Genomic DNA, 22831 nt, shown 5'->3' on the forward strand with positions numbered 1-22831 from the left:
TTGGTGAAGTAACCAGAAACAACTAAAATAGATCGGTTGTTTCTGTCAGTGCGCGGGAGTTCTCCTACGATGTCTATTGCTATGCGTTCCATTGGCATTCCAGCTCATACGAGCTGCATTGGATATCTCAGAGACTTGTTCGGGCTCTTTGATTTCATGCAGATCTCACAACCAGTTATATACCGTCTGATATCTCTTTGTAGCCCAGGCCAGTAGAATTTTTGCCTTATCCTACTTAAAGTCGTTATCACTCCGAAGTGACCTGCGGTCTTATGGTCTCGGTTATAATTGAGTATATGTCGTCTCTCACTGAAAGGCACAAAAGCTTGGAGGACGTATCACGCTTTATCAGTCCATCTTCTGCAGTGCAGATCATCCCCACCTCCAAATATGTGCTTTGGGACCACAGAGACTTCAGCATCGGTCCTCGGACGACAATTCGAGGGGTTCCGGTATCACATTTTGTTCCAACCAACTTCTTTCTTTGCTGATTGCAACGTCTTTTTTCTGGAGATCAGAAAGGTACATGTATTTCTCATTGCAATGCGTCGAAAGTCTCCTGACATTACGTACCTCATGTTTTTGTGAGTCAATCTGTGCAGCGGTTTGGCTACCGTGACATACCCCTTAATAAATCAACGGTAGTAACTGCAAAGACTCAAGAATGATGGAAGCCCTTTCACTGAAGTAGGTTCAGTCCAAGTCTTGATGGCCTCAAATTCTTCGGATCTGTTGATACACCTTGTTCCGAGATAATGTCCCAAGTACTAAACATCATTGGCAAATAAATTGCACTTTTTAGCTTTCATTTTCAAACTGGCAGATGATAACGTTGTAAACATATTTCTCTGATGTCATTAATGAGAGTCATGTTGGCGACAACTGTTCCAGACCTTACAACTTTTACCTCGTTTTAATGCAAACAGGGATCTTGTCTGTATTTTGTACTAGCACTTACCAGTCCTCTTTCAGATGCAAAGAATTAATTGTCTGGCTCAATCCAACTTACTCCTTCTGGTAGGCTAGCATCATTGGGTTTGACCACATCGCAGTAAGTGATGATTTCACTTCTTTATGGTATACTTATGTTTTCAGCAATTGCAATCTGTAGCTTTTATAATACCCACGTTTTAAGAGCCGGATTATTTCCTCCTCAATGATCATCCTTTGCTCTGACACATTGATCGTACAGTTATTTCTGCTCATTAAATCCAGTCCTAGAACTCCATCTATATTGATGTCAGTAATAGCAGCCATGATGTTGAGTGACCTATTTCCTACGCTAATCAGTATTTGCGTTCTACCATATACAACTAACGTTTCACCACTTGCACCTGTGATTGGCTATTGAATGGGAGCCAGGTAGTGTTTTTTCCGAAAAGCTGTCATAAATCCTTTTCGATAAGATTGTCAGAGAAACACCTGTATCGACGAGTAATGTGGCACTTACTTTTTCACAACACTTGAGTTCAGTACTCCCAATATAACCATCTACAACGCAGTTTCCCTTTGTTAACACATTTGCACAGGACCCCTGTTTTTCTTGGACTCGTCCTTTACTCAGAACACTTTCGGACTTCTTACATTCCCTCTTTAGCTGACCCTTACTACCATAATTATGGCAAGTGACATTTTTCCTCCAGTTCTGGCGACCGGTTTTGTCTTTATTGGGAGAGGTATTCTTCATTTCAAAAGACTTCATCTTTTTCTCCATTTTCTTCATGGACTGGCGTAACTCATCCAAAATGGAGTGAATGGCGTCAGTTTCTTTAGGTGGTGCATTATCAGCGGTATTACATTTTGCTTGTATCCTTTAGACGCTTTCCTTCTGTCTTGCAATATGCCTCAAGTTCAACAGCAATCTACTCTAAGGTGCTTTACAAGGGTAAGAAGAGGAATAAAACAATCAAACACAATCAAATAGAATTAAATGACAGTATGACTGAAGATGTTATATCTGTAAAATTACCAAGTAAAACAACTAAAGCTTTAACATGTTGCGGAAGGTCATACCACAAACTGACTGCAGCATAACTGAACTTGCGTTCTCCATAAGACTTTATACGAATTTTTGGCACAGTGATGTTTCAGATCTTAGTGGTCGAGATGGGTTATACACGCCAATGAGTTCTTGTAGACATTCGGGAACACATCCCGTCAGCGAACAGAAGGTAAACACCAATATTTTGTATTGTGGACGATACTGCACTGGAAGTCAACGCAGCTACGTTAAGACTAGGGAAATATGATATGTTTTGATGTTCTCGACACAAGCCTGGCTACAGTGTTCTGTACTTTATGTAAGCTGTCCAAGGTGGTCTTCTTGATTCCATACAGAAGAGAGGTCGCATACTTAAGTGTTGATGTAACGAGTGTATGGACAAGAGTATTACACGCTTCTGTAGTTCAATTTGACCCAATCTGTATAAATGAGAATAATGTAGCGGAAGTAAGGGCACAGGTGAACAATGTCTTATTCCTATGTAAAGTATTTAGTACAGTTATATTATTACTGACTTTGTATACCTACCTACCTAGTCCTTGTTGCGCCCGTGGGCACATAGGGCAAGGACTAGTTTCTTCCACTCCTCTCTGTCTTTAGCAGCCTATTCAATTTTGCCCCAGGTCATGCCAATCTCTCTCATTTCTGTTTCGACAGTTCTCCTCCAGGTGGTCTTTGGACGGCCTTGTTTTCTTTTCCCTTCTGGAGTCCATCGAAGTGAGACCCCCCTAATGATGTCATTGATGGGTTTCCTTAAGACATACCCAATCCATCTCCAGCGGTTTTTCATAAGTATGGTGCGCATGTCTGAGGATTTTGTTCTTGCATGTAAATTCTCATTTGTGATTTTTTCAGGCCAAAATATCTTACAGATCTTTCGGAGACATCCATTATGGAAGCTTGATAGTTTGTTAATGTCTTTCTCCGTCATCCTCCAACATTCCGCTCCGTACAACAGAACTGACAGGACACATATGTTGTATAACCTCATCTTGGTGTTCTTGCTTATGCTGTTTGACTTCCAGATGTTCCTAAGATTGATAAAGGCACCTCTTGGTTTTCCTAATATTGCCTTGATGTCTTCTTCCGCACCACCATCTGTTGTAACAATGCTACCCAGGTATGTAAAAGATCTTGTACTTTCCAGGTTTTTACCATTAATCTGTATTCCTTGTGGATGCTTGATATTCAAAGACATTACCTCTGTTTTCTTTATGTTGATGTTCGATCCAATTTTGCTGTCATTAGATTGCAGGTTTGATGTATTTCTTTGCATGTGTTCCTCAACGTGTGACAGTAGGGCAAGGTCATCTGCGTAGTCAAGATCTTCTAGATTGGAAAATAGGGTCCACCTGATGTCGTTGTTGTTTCCACTCAGGGTTGATCGCATTACCCAATCTACTGCAATCAAAAATAGAAGGGATGACATTACACAGCCTTGTCTTACCCCAGATTTCACGAGGAAGCTTGTGTCTGGTTCTCTGCCAACCGTGCATCTGAACTCGGAGTAGAAAGCTTTAATTAACTCCACTATCTTAGCTGGTATTCCATAGTGTCTTAAGATCTTCCATAAGCTTTCTCTGTGGATACTGTCAAAGGCTTTCTCAAAATCGACAAAGTTGATAATTAATTGCCTCTGCCACTCTGTGTATTGCTCTATGATGTTTCTGAGTGTGAACACCTGGTCACAACAGCTCTTTCCTTTTCTAAAGCCTGCCTGTTCGTCTCGCAGTTTGCTATCTACTGCTGTCTTTATTCTATCAATTATAATTTTACTAAAAACTTTGCTAGGTATGGAAAGTAAGGTGATACCTCTCCAGTTATTGCAGTTGGTTAGATTTCCTTTCTTTGGCAGTATAATAATGTTCCCTTCAGCCCATGTATTTGGTATGATGTTTTCGTTCCAGATCTTGCAGAAAAGTGGGTGGAGTATAGCTGCTGCTAGTGTGGGATCAGCTTTAAATATTTCTGCTGGTAGCTGATCGTTTCCAGATGCTTTGTTATTTTTTAGTGTAGTAATTGTTTTCATAAAATCTCTATTTTTGACGGTTCCTTAATGTTTATTACTAAGTCATCTTCTGCGTCTTGGATTTCTGCTAATACAGTGGGTTCTAGTCTATTAAGAATCTCTTCAAAATGTTCTTTCCACCTCTCATATTGCTGTCTTTCTGATGTTATCAGTGCTCCTTGTTTGTCTCGTACTGTCATGTTTGCGTTTCTTCTTTTCCCACATAGTTTTTTGATTATCTGGTAAAGATCTCCCATTCTCTGCTCGGAGGCAGCTTTCTCAGCTTCCTTTGCCATTCCTTCTATAAAATTTCGTCTATCCTTTTTTGTCGCTTTTTTAACTTCTCTATTGTTGTTGCTATATTGTTCTGCAACTTTATCTTTTATTCTCTCAGAGTGTGTGTTACATAGCTTCTTCTTAAGGTCTTTTCTCTTATCTATTAGCTTCCACGTTTCTGATGTAATTCATTCTTTATGAACTTGCCTTCTGAAGCCCAATACGTTTTCGCTTGTTTTGCTGAAGGTATCTCTCACCCTGTTCCAATGTTCGTCTATTTGGTTTTCATTTTCTATGTTGCTGTTTTGTAATACGTGGAATTTGTTTCTTAGCTCTATTCTGAAGTCTTGTTTGATTTTGTTGTCACTAAGCTTCCCTGTGTCGTACTTTTTAATATTTGACTTTAGCGCTATTTTCTTCGATTTCAACTTGATGTTAGCAGTGACTAGGTGGTGGTCACTCCCTACGTCAGCTCCTCGTCTCACTCTCACATCTTGGAGTGACCTCGTCCATTTACCGTTAATTGCGATGTGGTCAATCTGATTCTTATCTCGTCCTCCAGGTGATACCCATGTTAGTTTGTGAATATCTTTATGTGGAAAGAGTGTTCCACCGATGACAATGGTATTGTTTCCACAAAATTCTACAAACTGCTCTCCGTTTTCATTCATGACGCCACATCCATATTTGCCAATCACTCGCTAGCTCGAATCCTGTGTTTTTGTTTCCTACTTTTGCATTGAGGTCTCACATAACTATTGTCAAATCATGTTTAGGAATCTTTTCTATTTCAGCTTGAAGTGCTTCATAAAAATCTTGTTTAACATCACTTTCTGCATCATTTGTTGGAGAATAGACCTGTATTATGAATGTTTTGACTGGCTTGGTGTTTAGTCTTGCTCTTATTATTCTTTCATTAACTGGATGGTATTCTATTAATGACTTAGCAGCTGATTTAGATAAAATGATTGCTACTCCTCCATCTTTTCTCCCTGATAATACTATTGTTTCTCCTGTACTTGTTGTATTCTTTCCAAAATATGTCCATCTGCACTCACTTACACCTATAATGTGCAGCCTGTTCTCTTTCATCTCTCTTAAGACTTGAGCCTGCTTTCCGGTCTCATACAGTGTACGGACATTCCAGAAGCCTACTCTTAGCTTGGTTCTCGTATTCAGTATACTCTTCATGCTGCTAGCTTCCTGTTGGATTTCACTAGAAGCATTCATACATGCAGGATTCTGCTGGTATCCTGAAGTCTGGAGAAAAGTTGAATTATTTCTAGTCCTTGTTTCCGTAATCAATATTTTTTACGATAAGGAGAGATTACCCCCTTGCTCAACCTCCAACCTGTTGGGCCAGGGATTTGTATTCAATGTTACCTTCCTCTAGAATGGTTGCCTACCTCAGCTAATGAATCCATTCTACCCAGGTTTTATATCAGAGTTTCCTTCTCCTAGATGAGTTACTTGCCAAAGTTGACGACACTCACCTGGCCGACCATTTGCCCATGGTTGGGGCAAGGTTGATGAGTGCTAGGACATGTCCACACACCGGTGGGCCTACACACTGCATCTATGGGGCCCTTGCTGCTCCGAGATCCCCTACAATTCAGCCTGTGATACTTGATCCCAGTTGACGTGCGTTGCCACGGGGAGGCATTGAAGGAGTCTTGGTAGTGTAGAGGCTCTATACTGGCAAAGAAATATTTACGCATTTTACTTTCCTTTTCACCTACAAGTAGGCTAGCCAGCGGCAGCATTAGATTTACAATTTTGATCTTAGCCACACTAGACGCATTTTACTACCCTGAGATGATTCACCAACACACTGACTTTGTATAGGGAAGACTTATTCAACCACGTCAATACCTTACCGTTGTTGAGTTTTCTCTTCTTTGTGATGTTCTCTTCATCACGGTGTGTGTAGACTACAACGACGATGGTGGTGATTTATAGTACAGACTACCCAGAAGGGGCCCTGCTACATTTGGTTGGTTGCGGCAAGGTGACGTTGGTGGTCGACCCTCTGATCTCCTGGAAACAGGGGCGGATCTTCTTGAAGATCCAGGGATGGTTGGGTCCTCCAGAGTGGTGAATGGGTCCACCTCCTCTTCCTCGAGTCGATCGCCGACGGATCCCCACAGTATAATCGATGGAACGGCTTCTTGAACAAAGATATTACAATTCTTCATCTGTGGTTAATCGATCATCGGATTCCCGTCAGTAAAATCGGGGAGACGGTTGTTCTTAAAGACTGTGTTGAGAATGTGGCAAAGGAGGTTCGGAGTGGAGCCCTCTACTGGATCCAGTGCAGAAACCCACCAGCCCTATGCTTAATTTGTCTAGATAATTTAAATAATCGCCTAAACTTCCTGATCTATTGAACGAAACCAGAAGGATAGTTGTGTATGCAGATGTGTTTATGGCCGAAAGTGTTTAACGTGGTGTTGACACCAAGCTCGCACGTCCATGACTTTATGCGAAAGCCACGGAAGACGCGTTAGACCAATTATGTCTTTAAGAAATAGTTGGCCTCTAGTACCGATGCGTTAATTGGTAATCATTGTGGTATATGTATCTGATTTAAACTAAAATAAAGTGAGTTTTATATCCATTATGAAACATACTTTACTTATAACAGAAGGAATAGGATTCTGAATCCTATGTTTAACACAGGATATGCCTGGTTAAAAAAACCTTTAAAAAATTAAAGTTTATGTAAAACAGTTCTGAATCTTTATTTCATAGAAAGAAACACTTGTCATAGTATCCGTAACCTTTGCAAAAATGCTTATTATCAGCATTTACAAAATAAATTTCAAATGAGAATATCAGCAAACAACTTTTGTTTCCTTCAAGCACTTTACCCTTTCCAAATACCATAATTTTCGTTCCGGGTTATAATTTACGTTCCGGTCATAATCACACTTTTAGAAATATGAAATGCATATGTTTACGCACATTTCTTGTGGAATTTTTTTCTATCTTCGGGTTATACAGTAATCAAAGACTAATATCATTAGAGCCGAATTATTTACACACTCTACGTCTATTTTTGTGTTTTCAAAAAAAAAAATAAAAAAAAAAAATTGTCAGATCAACAGGTGTTTATTCTTGTTTTATTACGGAGGTTTGCAAAGGTTGTGAAACCTGTGTAGATACATGTAGAGTTGTTATGTGATAACTGCAATACATGTGTATGTACTGACACAAACCCTCACCATTATTAGATGTACATGACATGTAGCATCAGGTGCTGATCCACATATCTCGAATAGGAATGAAACTTATTGTTAAAATAATGATATTTTCATATTATAAATACATATTTAAATTAAAATTTATCAATATATAAAAGGAAACACGTCAAACACGTAATCATCTAATGAGATTAACAAAAAGGCGATCACGGCCTCCATTGTAAATGGTATTGGAATCGCACAAAATTCGAAATATTTATTCGCATTAAACAATTCAGCATCTAACCACAGCTAAATATTCTCTACAGAGATACCCATAGTTATCTCACCCCCCCCCCCTCTTCCCATCTATCGCGGCCGGCGACATTATATTCCAATGATCCATTGTCTCCGACGACAGTATGTACCGTGATGCCAAAAAAAAAAAAAAAGCCTTATCTCGGCACGTATCATCGTCGACGACAACATGTAGCATAGGCAGGCGGGTCCAGGAATTTGTGAAAGGGGGGATAGTAGAACTTGATCTTCTACGTACTTTTCCCAACTTCCACCCCTATCCCATTCACACCTTTTGCTGGTGTGCATAACATCTTAGGGAGATCTTGAGACAGTTTTTATGCATGAAAATGCTCAGTTATGAATTTATTACTCGTTTCTAAAGTTCTAATCATTCTAATCGCCATACTCATACCTTATTTTCGCAATGAAATGATAATAATTGTTTTTAAAAAGCTGATTTAAAGGTTACTCCCAATAGTCTGGGCCCCCAGAAGCTCTAGGGTAAATGGTGCAAAAACCTGCATTCCGAGCATTTCATGGCACTTCTTTTCCACTTTGAAATTGTTTACTTCTTAAACAAATCTTTTATGTTTCATATACTTTTTAAGAATTCTTAAGTGATACTTGTATCTAACGAAAATATCGTAAATTTATATCTTTATCCTAGAATTAAATGATATACTGGTGTTGATAAATTTGAATGTCAGAGGCAATTTTAATTAAAAGTACATGTGTATTCGCTTTTCATATCATTTTGACTCAAAGACTCGTTAAAATTGAATAACTCTTAAACTTTGTGGTCCACAAAAGGGGGGTTGGGTTCAGTACCCCTGCCCCCCCCCCCCCTCTGGATCCACTCCTGTGTAGTATATGCACCAACGGACAATATGTACCGTGAGGGTACGTGCATATGGTCTCCGAGGACGATATGTGACACATGAGAATACATGTATGTGTATATATCATCACAGTGTGCACTTAACAGCGGAATTACAAGAGTCTTGAACTTTCATACACAGTTACACTAAGGATTATGATAGTTTAACTTTATTATTAGCTTATATTATCGTAAAACTTGTAAAATTTAATTGATAGTGCAGAAATTTACGATAATAATTCGTCGTTTTCTTTCCTTTGTATTTTGAATACATGAATAAATTTTCACTCTGTAAGTTACCGTTCCAAAAATTCTAATGGTCTACTTGGCATGCTCTAAATATCATGAGACTAATACTTATATATTTTCTCGTAATTTCGTGATAATCATCTCGTAATTGCGAGACTTTTCTCGTAATTTTGAGGTAATTATCTCGTAATGACGAGATCTTTTCTCGTAATAAACGACATCTTTTCTGGTAATTTCGAGATAATTATCTCATAACTACGAGATAATTATCTCGTAATTACGAGATAGCAGGAGGTGAATTAATTTTTTTATATGACACTAAAAACTGTCTCAAGATTTCCCTAAGATGTTATGCACACCAGCAAAAGGTATGAATGGGATAGGGGTGGAGGTTGGGAAAAGTACGTAAAAGATCAAATGCTAGACCTCTCCCCCTTTCACAAATTCCTGGATCCGCCTATGCTACATGTTGTCGTCGACAATGATATGCGCCGAGACAGGACATATTTTTTGCATCACGGTACATGCAGTTTTTATATATGAAAATGCTCAGTTATTTATTACTTGTTTCCAAAGTTCTAATCAATCTAATCGCCATACTCATACCTTATTTTCGCAATGAAATGATAATAATTGTTTTTAAAAAGCTGATTTAAAAGTTACTCCCAATAGTCTGGGCCCCCAGAAGCTCTAGGGTAAATGGTGCAAAAACCTGCATTCCGAGCATTTCATGGCACTTCTTTTCCACTTTGAAATTGTTTACTTCTTAAACAAATCTTTTATGTTTCATATACTTTTTAAGAATTCTTAAGTGATATTTGTATCTAACGAAAATATCGTAAATATATATCTTTATCCTAGAATTAAATGATATACTGGTGTTGATAAATTTGAATGTCAGATGCAATTTTAATTAAAAGTACATGTGTATTCGCTTTTCATATCATTTTGACTCAAAGACTCGTTAAAATTGAATAAGTCTTAAACTTTTTGGTCCGCAAGAATGGGAGAGGGGTTCCGGACACCCCCCCCCCTCCCCCGGATCCACCTCTGTGTAGTATATGCACCAACGGACAATATGTACCGTGAGAGTATGTGCATATGTATGTCGCCGAGGACGATATATGCCACATGACAATATTTATCATGATCACAGTGTCAGTGTGCACTTAACAGCGGAATTACAAGAGTCTTGAACTTTCATACACAGTTAATGCACTAAGCATTATGATAGTTTAACTTTATTATTAGCTTAATTATATTATCGTAAAACTTGTAAAATTTAATTGATAGTGCAGAAACCTACGATAATAGATCGTCGTTTTCTTTCCTTTGTATTTTGAACGCATGAATAATCTTTGCATAGTATCAAACTTGGGGATCAGATTGTATTTGGCGAACTGTTCTTATCGTGTCAAACACGACGCCCTACCAGGGCCCAGACTCAGTTCCCTTATATACAATCTAACAAATCCTTTTAAAATAAACAGACACATAGGCCTATATGTAATTTAAATTCACAGATCGGTTGGTGGTTCTTAAGTCTCAGATCGGTACATGTCATTATTGGTGTTTTTGTCACAAATCGGTAAAAAGTCACAATTGGTTTTCATCGCCTGGCTTGCTTTGTCTTACTTTTAAGGGCGGATCCAGAGGGGAGGTCCGGGGGGTTCGGACCCCCCCCCCCTTTTTTTTGTGGACCAAAAATTTTAAGAGTTATTCAATTTTAACGAGTCTTGAGTCAAAATGATAGGAAAAAGTATATATGTAACATAAACTTTTCGTTCAAGAAATAGACAATTTGAAAGTAAAAAAGAAGTGCCAGGAAATGCTCAGAATACGCACAGGATTTTGCACCATTTACCGCAGAGCTTCTGGGGTCAAGGCGATTCAAATACGCGGCGATTCTATTTGATACAAAAATTAGAGAAACTACAATAACACATATATTGTACACAATTTATTTTTATATATCATATATATACACTTTGATATGGAATACAATTTTCACATATATTGTACACAATTTATTTTTATGTATCATATCTATACATTTTGATATAGAATGCAATAAATTTCACATATATTGTACACAATTTATTTTTATATATCATATCTGCTGTGGCCTTCATTTCGACATTTCTAAAGATATATCGACGACGTTTTGTCTATTAACAATAATACCTTTCATTCATATGTCGATTCGATATCCTTGTGAGCTCGAAATAAAAAGACACCACAGAGTCGTCCACTTCTGCTTCATACTTATATATTTTATTGAAAGTAGACATTAACGGCAAAGTGACAACTCAACTGTATGACAAATGGGATGATTTCAGCTTCTCCATCGTCAACTTTCCATATTTATGTAGCATTCCAGTATCACTAGCTGCAATAATGTAGCCCTCTCTGCTTTTTTTTTTTTTTTTTTTTTTTTAGGGAGAGGGCTACAACTCCTTAGGATCTCCGTAATGGTGCAAATGCGGGAGTGATTCACTCCCGCAACATTTGCGCTCATTCTAAACATTTCCTGACTTTCTTTACGTAAATAAAATGATATTCTATGTTTCTTAGTCAATATATAAATTTACAACCTGCAACTTAAGATTTGTGAGGCTCTATTCTACCGTTTTCAACAATTTCGATAAATTCCAATTTCTCGATTCATATTTGTGCGCCATGTTTGATGTACTGAAGTTTCAACTTCCGATTGTCAAGTCATTTGCATATGCCATATAAGGTAGTATTTACATCAATGGACAAGTATGGAGGCGAAAGCTATTTCGTCGGTATTGAAAAGGTTTGAATTTAATATCAAGTTAAAAACCGAACAGCAGAGTGTAAATTCTTTCTGCAACAATATGATTTTCCTTTCTTTGTCGAAGTGGCTCGAGTAACTGCATTTTCGCGCTGATTGTCAATGTTTAGGTTTTTCATTTGATCCACCTACGAGATCTCGTGATAACAAGCATGGCGGAGCAGACGAAGAATTTTGCATGCTGTACATTGTATTTAATGAAAAACACCTTTATTAGACATACCCGAGCACAAAGTTGGTACTCCTTTTGGTGTAAACAACATTTGGGACTAATACACAGAGTTTATTATCTGTTATTCATAAAATTATTTTGCACCATTACGGAGATCCTATGGAATTGTAGCCCTATCCCGAAAACGTCAGAATAAAAAAAATTGGATAGGGCTACATTATTGCAGCTACAGTATCACCTGCATATGGGGTATAAATCTCTCAACTGATTCGATATGCAAGAGCTTGTATCGTCAGTTTTTAAACCGAGGCAAACTACTGACAAACATGTTGATGGTACAGGGGTTTCAACAGTCTCGATTGAAGTCAGCATTTCGCAAATTCTATGACCGTTATAACGATCTAGTTCGTCAATACAACCTATGCTGTCTGACATGTTTCATAGCGATTGTTAGGCCGTTATTGGCACACTGATTTTGACTACGGATAACTCCGTTTACCTGATCAGGATATAGGGCTCACGGCGGGTGTGACCGGTCGACAAGGGATACTTACTCCTCCTAGGCACCTGATCCCACCTCTGGTGTATCCAGGGGTCCGTGTTTGCCCAACTATCTATTTTGTATTGATTTTAGGACTTATGAGATTGATCACTGTTCATTATTTTCACCTTTCATCTATGCACTTTGATATGAAATACAATATCTTTTTTATTTAATATTATGAAATGTTCAAATACAAATATAATTAATAAAAAGAGGCCCATGGGCCTAGAATCGCTCTTCTGATACATTGTAGAACAGGCAAAAATTCTCACTAACCAACAATCATCAATTAACAAAGCTTAAGTTTGATGACGTTAAGTCAAATAGTACCTGAAAATTTAAATGTAACTGTCCAAAAGTAGATCACGGTGACCTACTTTTGGTCGATACACTGACGACCCAAGATGCATCAACTGTCAAGTCAAATAGTATTCAAATATAGCCGTCAAATTCCAAAAGAAGGCCACAGTGACCTACGTTTTGGTCGACACACTCCAAAGACTCAAGATGCATCAACTGACAAAGTTTGATAATTGAAGTCAAATAGTATCTGAAATATTCAGATATAAATGTCAAATTTCAAAAGAAGGTCACAGTGACCTACTTTTTGGTCGACACACTCTGAAGACTCAAGACCCATCAAATGACAAAGTTTGATGATTGTAAGTCAAATAGTATCTGAAATATTCAAATATAGCCGTCAAAATCCAAAAATAGGTCACGGTGACCTACTTTTTAGTCAATACACTCTGGAGACTCAACATGCATCAACTGACAAAGTTTGATAATTGCAAGTCAAATAGTATCTGAAATATTAAAATATAGCCGTCAAATTCCAAAAGTAGGTCACGGTTACCTACTTTTTGGTCAACAAACTATGAAAACTCAAGATGCATCAACTGACAAAGTTTGATGATCCTAGCTTTCATAATGTCCAAAATATGCATCTAAAATTGAAAATGTGAAATTTGAATGTCTGCAAAATTCAAAAAGTAGGTCACTGTGACCTACTTTTTTTTTTTTATAAATATGTTTCGAGGCCTCTAGACGCATCAACTTACAAGGTTTGTTGATTCTAAACCTCTCGGTATTTGAAATAACAACCTAAAATGTATTCATAAATGATTAGCCATAAAATTCAGAAAGTAAGTTATGGTGACATATTTTTCACATGACGCAGTTCAAGGTCCCATGATCCATCAACTGACAACTTTTGATGATCATAGGCTCAAAAGTGTCCAAGATATGCATCAAAATCCATTTAATAATAATTACCTGCGAAATTAAAAAAGTAGGTCACCATGACCTACTTTTGAGACAACATGATACCAGGTCCTAAGATGCATCAACTGACAAAATTTGATGATCCTAGTCCTTATACTAAGCAAAATATCAAAGTTTTAACAAAACAAAATTTAAGGTCAAATTTGAAGTGACCTTGAGACCACAACCTTTGCCCCAGGATGATGCCTTGAACAATTTTTTTAATCTACAATCTATCCTCATCCTTATGCATAAGTTTGGTGATAATTTGCCCAGTGGTTCTTGAGAAGAAGATTTATTTTAGCAACCACTACTTTTGTTTGCATTTTCCTAATCATCTCCCCTTGTTAAATGGTCACAACCCTAGTTTTAGTACAAATGAAAGCCCTTGGGCCAAGGATATCCTGTGACAAAGTTGACAAAAATTGGCCGAGGGGTTCTTAAGATATAGCCCTTTTCCCAAAAAGTTGACGCACACCGCACGCCAAACATATGGCCATATGATTAGCTCTTTGAGCCTTCGGCTCAGAAGAGCTAAAAATTCATAGATCAAATCATAGTTATTCATTTCCATTTGTAAGCTCATTATTAATCTTTGTAATACATATAAATTTTAGATTTCCATTTCATTATTAATCTATATAATACATATTTAGATTTCCATCTGGGTACATTTGACTTCCATTTAGGTCCGTTTTGGGTAATTCGACGAACCGTATTTTTTCTGTCATTAGTATGACCGTAAATTTACACCATTTCCGGTTGTTAGCACGTTATTATTCATTCACTACTCAGTTTTAGAAATGGTAAGTAAATGAAAAATGTACATAATACTCAGAGTCAATTAGTTAAATATTCTGCACTACTGAAGAATTTTTGTCCCTCGAGGGATCCGTGATCACAGGAGTCGTCAGTTAATGGTAAACGTAAAATAAAAAATGAAAAAGCTGGTTTAATCACTTCGTGTATTTCACGTTTACTTCTAAACTGGTGACTTCTTTTGTTAAACATTATTTTATAAACTAACAAAACATTGCTGTGACAAACATGAAAAACCTTGTGTCAGCTAGGACCCTCACACTATATGGTCCATAGACATAGTGTCAGCTGTGGTCACTGGTGGAATGGCTTTCGTTTAGTTCGTAACTTTGTAACAGAAACAGTACTGGGCTCTGCTGGGGATGAAACCAAGGGACCTCTAGTAAAACTGTCCATAGCCTGAAATATCTGACGTTTCCCCAAGCTTTGGTTGATTTTGATACTTATAAATGTCAGCCTCAGGTATTTTGATCTAAACTGTTCAGTTCTCTACCTGTTGAATTAAAGGGTTAACCCACTAGCCAGGCCTAGTAGGAAGGTGATTGTGTTATGGGACTTTCAAGATACGGATCCACTCTTACTTTTATTGCACGTTGAATGTACATATAATTGTGAGGCATATGCCACTTTTGAATTACAATAACAACTAAGTTGTAATGTAGAATACTTCAATTGTGATCAAGTTCCTGCATTAAAATGCTATCTTTCCAAGAAAGGAATCTATACAACCATTTACAAGAAAATGCATTTGATTACATTGTGCAAGTTGACGAGGGAAATAAATCTCGATAATGTAGAAATGAAAGACGATTATGCCAACATGGATAAGAAACAGAGAACTTTCTTCTGCTTTACACCCAGGTACTGAGCACCAATAGGGACTGGAATTGTCAGGGTTCTTCCTCTTTTTAGGACTGCGCACAGCTTTTTAGGGACCCTCTGCTAACAAAATCAATGTCAACTTTGTCCTACAATTGATAACTATCATTTGACCGCAGGGTATAAATGTCAATTCTAATTGGTTGTTCCAGAGTTTTTTAAATAAAAATAATTTTACTAGTCAAGCAGACTGGTGAATTGATGAAATTTACTGGTCTGAACAAATGATGCATTTGTCTACATAACAAAGTCAAATTCACGAAACAAAAGCTTTATCATTAGCGGCTTCCATCCATACCTGCTTACGATTTCAATACGATCCGGAAAGTATGAAAAGGAAAGTGTCTAATTTCGCAATTGCAATGTCTATTCATTTGTTTTCAATATTTGGTACTCGATCCCAAGTCAGAAAAGTGCTTGAATTTACTCATTTGAATATGCAGATTCAAACGTTTAATCACTTTCACAACTACTGGTTTTGCCTATGGGACCAGCAGATATAAAAAACCTGTTGTTCCAGCATATCCTGAAAGTTCCATATTGTATCTAGCACTACCACATTGTCCCTCAGCAGAGTTAAAGGCATCCTGACTTTCCCAGAGTACCAGTGAAAGTGGGGGGAATGTCAGAGGGCAGTCGCTCTCACCCACCAGAATACTAGTGCCAGTGGGGAAAATTTCAGAGGGCAATCACTTTCACTCGCCAGAAAGTACTCTGATTCCGTTTTACCAGTGTGGGCACCAAATGTAACATGGATAAAGAGCCAGTATTTGCCTTGGCTGAGGATCAAACTTGGGACATATGGAGCAACAGTACAGAGCTTTGCTGTTACTTGTAGTGGGAAGGCCATATATCTAACATTCAACACAACTACATTGTATATATACATGTACATGTATGTTCTTCAGGAATTTTTACAGTTTTGAAAAATTTTGTTATCTGAAATATTAATTAAAAAACATAATCATTGTATTAAATTTCTTGTTTCCCACTGAACTGAGTTGAAACACTGTTCCTTTTCAATAACTTTTTCATGTCTTCATCACTTGCAACAAATCTCGTCCTCAATGTGCATGGCAAGTAATCATCAATACTATGATAGATTGCCTCAAACATGAAGAAGGTGAATATTGTTTGATTTGTGTTAGATTTCTAGGTTCAGCACAATGTTGATTAAGCTATCTATTATAGCTTAATCAAACAATTCAAAATAAATTTACATCCAAAGCTGAAGCATTTAATTGTCACATCTTGAAAACTGACTTGAAGAGGTATAAACCAAATTTGCAATATGCAAGTTTTGTTATAAGAGCTCCTGTGTGTAGGTGTAGGGGTGCATTTAATGCTACTTTGAATGTCGAAGTACATGAAGGATAGAGTGCACCTACAGTTGGTGAGGAAAATGAAAAGCAGCTTCTGTGTAAAGATATTATACATGTAATTGATGAATTCAAACTCGTTTTGAGTGTTAATTTATTTTTGTCTTTTCTATCCACCTCCTCAATTTTAATGTCCTACACGAGGCTTGTGTAGCGATAACAAAAAAAGTAAAGAAGCGGATCGAGGAGCTCATTTTAATCAGATTGCTTGTTAACCCATCTTCTTTTGATTTATAGATTGAGTTAAACATTGTAGTCAAGCAGTAATTAATATCAAATTGAAATTGTCCAATTTGTAGAGTGCCTGTAAAAGTTTATAAACATCTCTCAATGTATTTATATGAAAATTACTTTTGAATTTGAAATGGGTTTTTTTCAATAGTGAAAGATAATATTGCAGTCCATCATTAAAATGCAGTATTTTGGATAGTCTGAATAAAATGCATATTTAAAAAAGAGTTGTCAGAAGACAATATAGCTTGTGGGGGAAGGGTGACTCTACTAACCCTATCCCTCTTGGTTCAAAAGATACAGCCAAGTTTTTGAAAAGTAGGTCAAAGTCCCAGGTCAAGGTCACTAGGTAAAAAGTTCTTGTACCAAATGAAAGGCCTGGTCATGAGGAATTGATATATGAAATATCAAAGCTTTACTCCCCTTGATTCAAACGAAAAAGTATGACACCAACACCAGCTAGGGCCTTTCCAGACATGTGGCATGGCAAGCTAATTATTTCAAGGAAAAAATGTATGGTTTGGTTGTATTATGAAGGTTTAAGAAAGTTGAAAACAATATTAGCATGCCATTATGTGGTAATTTGTATAATCCTTCAGCTATTTATGGAAATACCCCTGTGTACATTGTTTTCATATTCACCCATCTCATGATACAAACAAACTAGATGTTCATGTAAGTCATTGATTTATGTTTTGTAATATAACATTTCTAATTTAGAGTTTGTATATTAAGTGGAAGGTCACTTTCATGTCATGGTTTTCATTAAAAATGATCACTCAGAAAACATCAGTAAATGTATATATTGTAATAATTAACAAGTAAATAAGGTGATTAAACTTTTTAAAACTATATAAATAGCAAATCAAGATATGCTGGACCTATTTAATTTAGAATTGCTTTTAATGGGCAGCTGAATAGTATACTACTATACTACAGTATATTGAATAGTGCAAAATTTACTGTTATTTGAATTTAAATCTTGCAGGGGAAAGGCAAAACTAAAGCAGCAAAGACATACTCGGCAATGAAACGAATGATAAACTTGAAAGATTCACGTATGTAAGTACACATGTCCTGGAATAGCCAGTTTTCAGTAGATCTGAAAAATTCTATGAACACATTTTTTGAGAGTTAAACTGAAAGAAAATATTTTCGATGTCTTGCATAGAAAATACCAAGAGCGACAGAAAAAGAAAAGGAAATCAAAGAAGCCTAACTCACAGAATATCACAGAAAGAAATCTGTAAGTATTAGAATATCACAGAATGAAATCTGTAAGTATTTTGAAAGTATGATTGTATTCCATGGAAGCAATAAGTTGTAAAATAAAGTAACTGATTATGATGACTGTATTTTGAAATTCTTTTTCGAGATTGGGGGCAGATTGTTATCTTTACCATATACATTGATCATAGAGAGGTTGTATTACAAATGTATGGTGTGGCATAGTGCGTTCGTCTGCACCTTGTTGATCAGATGAAGTTGGTGCTTATACATGTAAGGCTAGGGTCATTAAACTTGGTACCATGCTACCCATGATTAGAGGAAACAGGCTTTTGTTTTTCAAGGACTTCTGTCAAGGTCATACGTACAGTACAAGAGTTTTTTTTATAGACACAAAACAAGATAGAAACAGTACGGATAATCAAACCCAATACACAAATTCTCTATCATAGATGTTCGTCTCTCTGCACATCTGTCTGTCACATTGTGGATTAGATATAAACAGTTCTTATTAGGCTAAGGTCATCAAACTAGGTACACATGCTTTCAATCATTATAATTTTCTTGTACTAGTAGATTATGTGTTTGTACTTCTTTTTCAGACCTCAAGCTTCTTCAGCCATGTTTTTCAAATACAACACCCAGCTTGGACCTCCATACCACATCATTGTAGACACCAACTTCATCAACTTTTCTATCAAAAATAAACTGGAAGTGATACAGTCTATGATGGATTGCCTTTATGCTAAATGTGAGTGAATCGCAAGCCAATGCAGACATGTATTAGTAGATTTAAAAAAAAAAAAAGATGAATGACATATCAAGCATTCATTTGTAATTGAAGAAAGAATGTTTTTAAGGTATACCTTATATCACTGACTGTGTTATGGGGGAATTGGAGAAGTTGGGGTCCAAGTACAGAGTAGCACTGAGGTAGGTTGTTTCTGTTTGCAAGGAGAAGTTTGTTAGTCAAATTCTCTGCATCATTTTTAAAAATTTAGACTTTTATTTTGTTTTATTACTGATTTATTTTCAAAACTTTAGGATAGCAAGAGATCCGAGATTTAAAAGGTTGCCCTGTTTACATAAAGGGACCTATGCTGATGACTGCATTGTACAAAGAATTACACAGGTAAATGAGAGCATTTTACACCAAGCATCAAGAGGTGCTAGATTTGACAAAGAAAATTCTGTTGTATTTTTATATTTGATATGACAATAAATGTCCGACTATCTCTTTGCCTTGCTGGCCATTTGTAGACAGTCTGCTGTTTGGATTTTTATGCCCCCGAGATCGAAGATCAGGGGGCATATTGTTTTTGTCCTGTCTGTCATTCTGTAATTCTGTCATTCTGTCTGAAACTTTAACCTTGCTAATAACTTTTGAACAGTAAGTGATAGAGCATTGATATTTCACATGAGTGTTCCTTGTGACAAGACCTTTCCGTGGGTACCAACATTTGTGACCCCGTGAACTTGACCTTTGAGTTTGACCTACTTTTTGAAAACTTTAACCTTGCTAATAACTTTTGAACAGTAAGTGATAGAGCTTTGATATTTCACATGAGTGTTCCTTGTGACAAGACCTTTCTGTGGGTACCAACATTTTTGACCATGTGACCTTGACCCTGGAGTTTGACCTACTTTTTGAAAACTTTAACCTTGCTAATAACTTTTGAACAATAAGTGATAGAGCTTTGATATTTCACATGAGTGTTCCTTGTGACAAGACCTTTCCGTTGGTATTAAACCTTTTGACCTTGACATTTAACTTACTTTTGATTTTTTTTACATTGGTCATAACTTCTAAATGGTAAATATTAGAGCTTTCATTTTATACATGAGCATTTCTTTTGACAAGATCTTTCTACTGGTACCAAGATATTTGCCCTTGTGACCTTGGTCATCTTTGGAATATTGGCCATTATCGGGGGCATTTGTGTTTCACAAACACATCTTATTTTCTTATTCTTTGATGTTTGGTTTTGATACTCACTATTTCATAAATGATGAAATACAGAACAAGATTAAGTTTGTGAGGAATTTGGTCTGATATTTTTAGAGTTGTGGCCCTTTTAAGATCTTTTTGTTGATTTCAGTTGTTCAGACTTTTAGCTTTAAAACCTGAGCTGTGAAGGCTTGACTGTACAAGCTAACAGCATAACATAGAAAGTCTCAAGTGAAATCAAACACAAATTTAGAGTGCCACAACTATGTCCCTCTGTTTTATGTCTGACATTTAACAGGTCAAGTTCGAATTTGTTCCGGTCCATGTCTGTTTTGCCAAGTTATGGCCCTTGGACTTAGAAAATATTTGCACCTGGAGATTTTGACTGATATTTTTAGATTGATTTTTTTTTTTTTTTTTTTACAAATCAACCAGGAAGTTTGCATTCTATCCTTGTAAAAAGATTTTTCTATCAGTAGGGAACTATGTATTGCCGAGCAATATTTTCAGAATACTTGCTAATAAATAAGTAAAGAAGTATAAAATTATGAGCATATTTTGTATTGCTCTTGATTATTTCATTTACCTCTCGATTACATACATGTTTTTATATGAGTTTATATTTATCGTCATTATGCATGTAATTATTATTTAAACCTTCAGTTATATGTTTATCATATGAAAAAATGGTAACAATGACTTTCTAATAAGGAACTTAGAAATGTGCAAAACACATGTACATTTATATGACTGTTTCAGCACAAATGTTACATCGTTGCCACATGTGATAAAGACTTGCGGAGAAGAATACGTAAGATTCCAGGCGTACCTATTATGTACTTACAACAGCGCAGGTTTGTATCTTAATTCAGAATACTCTCAAAAATCCATTTAATGTTGAAAATGCCAATCTTTGTTTTGCTGCTTACTAGTGTTACTGTGCTACAGCGATATATTACAGGGATGGTCTTTTAATTATGTTATATTCTGTTACCCTGTTATTTAAGAAATAAACAACATTATTCAGTGAACGTGGCATTATGAATAGCAATTGCTCTGCTGGCATATTCCATGATGCGCGTGGGGAAAATTTACACTAGATACGTGGTCTCGTAATAAGAGCGTAAATGTCCCCCATATGTATACTTATAAATAGTTGATATAAATTATATAAATGTATACATTATATTCAGTTACCACGCATTTTCCCCCATGCTTAATGTTGGACGTTGAAAAACACGTACTTAACCCCCAGCGTAAATAACCACCTTTACAGTATTGAGATACAACCAAATAAAGATTTTGGTTGCAGTATTTCGAGCAAGATTTTGTCACTTATTGTGAAAGAAGGCTGTTAAAGTGACATGCTCCAAATGTAAAAGATTAATTGCGAAAACAATGGACTTTTAGATTTTTCATATCTATACTGGCATGGAAGACATATTTTTTAAAAACAAAATCATTAGACAATGTACAATAAAGGTGATTTTAAAACTTGTGAATGTTTATGTCTTCTATTACAGATACTCCATAGAGAGAATGCCAGATGCTTTTGGAGCCCCCAAAACGTGATTAAAGAAAGTAAAGGAGGATGAAAAGATCGCGATTGTTGTAGAATTATTGTTGTTTTCATTTGATTTTAAATAAAAATGAAAAATTTTCACCACTTTCATATACATTAACACCTATGTGGGTTGTGTATATTTTCATTGTTTGAGACTGAATCTAAATCATGTATAATTAATTTGGGATAGGTCAATAATATTTATTGTGTATTAAATCAGTTCAATATGAATAAATAAGGCAACAGGACAATCACATAAAATTTGTAGCACGGATCTTCTGGTCAGTGCCATCTCCTGTAACAGTTGTTCAATGTGTACTGTCACCATGTCCAGTAGTAACTTGTGATGTATATAAATCTGGTATATCATAGGAGGAATAACACATCATAATGGCTGACTTTCTTTTGAAACATGCATAAAAAATGTAAATATCAGCAATGTGTACATTTGCCTAGCAGGGTATCTCAATAGGTTAACATGTCGACTACTTATCTGTCTAGCAGGGGTTTTAAAATTTTTTTCCAAATTACTTTCTTCTAAAACTGGATTAGTTAACTAAATAAGGTAAAATTGAAAGTTTTCAATTTTAAAATATTATTGTACATACGTTTGTTTTTTTTAGTTTTGTTAAAGTTAATGGTCAAACACACTTGATATTGGTTTAATATATAATATATGTACAATCATTAGATTAATATTTTATTTGAAAAGACAAATATTTATTTTCATGGCAAAATGTCACGAATTTAGAGCTTAGAAAAAAGGTCGTCGCGCGCGAAATACCCCATGGAGATTTTCAAAAGTTGGCATGTATGCCTGTCCTGTAAATGTAAAGTTCTGTGGCCCAATGGTTCTGAGATGATTTTCTCTATATATTTGTATGTAAAACTGATTTCCTATTGTTGGCCCCATCCTATCCCCAGGGGACATGATTTTAACAAATTTGAATCTGCACTATGTCAGGAAGCTTTCATTTGAATTTGTACTTTCCTAGCCCAGTGGTTCTTGAGAGGATTTTCCCCCCCCAAATATATTTGTATGTAAAACTTTGATCCCCTATTTTGGCCCCATCCTACTCCCCGGGGGCCATGA

General features: G+C 36.3%; 2 protein-coding genes across 4 annotated transcripts; one reads left to right on the forward strand and one right to left on the reverse strand.

Annotated features, from left to right (window-relative positions):
* Positions 1-4027: 4027 nt before the first annotated feature.
* LOC130054942 (uncharacterized) lies at positions 4028-4957 on the reverse strand. Its single transcript, XM_056166059.1, has 2 exons — positions 4494-4957; positions 4028-4325 (listed from the first exon to the last, which is right to left on the reverse strand). Exons 1-2 carry the CDS (start codon positions 4955-4957, stop codon positions 4028-4030), a joined length of 762 nt encoding a protein of 253 aa, XP_056022034.1.
* Positions 4958-11365: 6408 nt separating this feature from the next.
* LOC125649295 (rRNA-processing protein FCF1 homolog) lies at positions 11366-21837 on the forward strand. Of its 3 annotated transcripts, none has more exons than XM_048876730.2 (8): positions 11366-11694; positions 17988-18061; positions 18171-18245; positions 18829-18977; positions 19087-19159; positions 19271-19358; positions 20934-21028; positions 21698-21837. In XM_048876730.2, the coding sequence occupies exons 1-8, from the start codon at positions 11623-11625 to the stop codon at positions 21744-21746; spliced, it is 675 nt and encodes a 224-aa protein (XP_048732687.2). In that variant the 5' UTR covers positions 11366-11622; the 3' UTR covers positions 21747-21837. The 3 variants fall into 3 exon arrangements, with proteins under 3 accessions (XP_048732687.2, XP_048732689.1, XP_048732688.1); XM_048876732.2 differs by lacking the exon at positions 11366-11694 and adding an exon at positions 14381-14497; XM_048876731.1 differs by lacking the exon at positions 11366-11694 and adding an exon at positions 16489-16512.
* The last annotated feature ends 994 nt before the right edge of the window (positions 21838-22831 follow it).

Source organism: Ostrea edulis, chromosome 5, assembly GCF_947568905.1.
Source record: "Ostrea edulis chromosome 5, xbOstEdul1.1, whole genome shotgun sequence".
Classification (NCBI taxonomy): domain Eukaryota; kingdom Metazoa; phylum Mollusca; class Bivalvia; order Ostreida; family Ostreidae; genus Ostrea; species Ostrea edulis.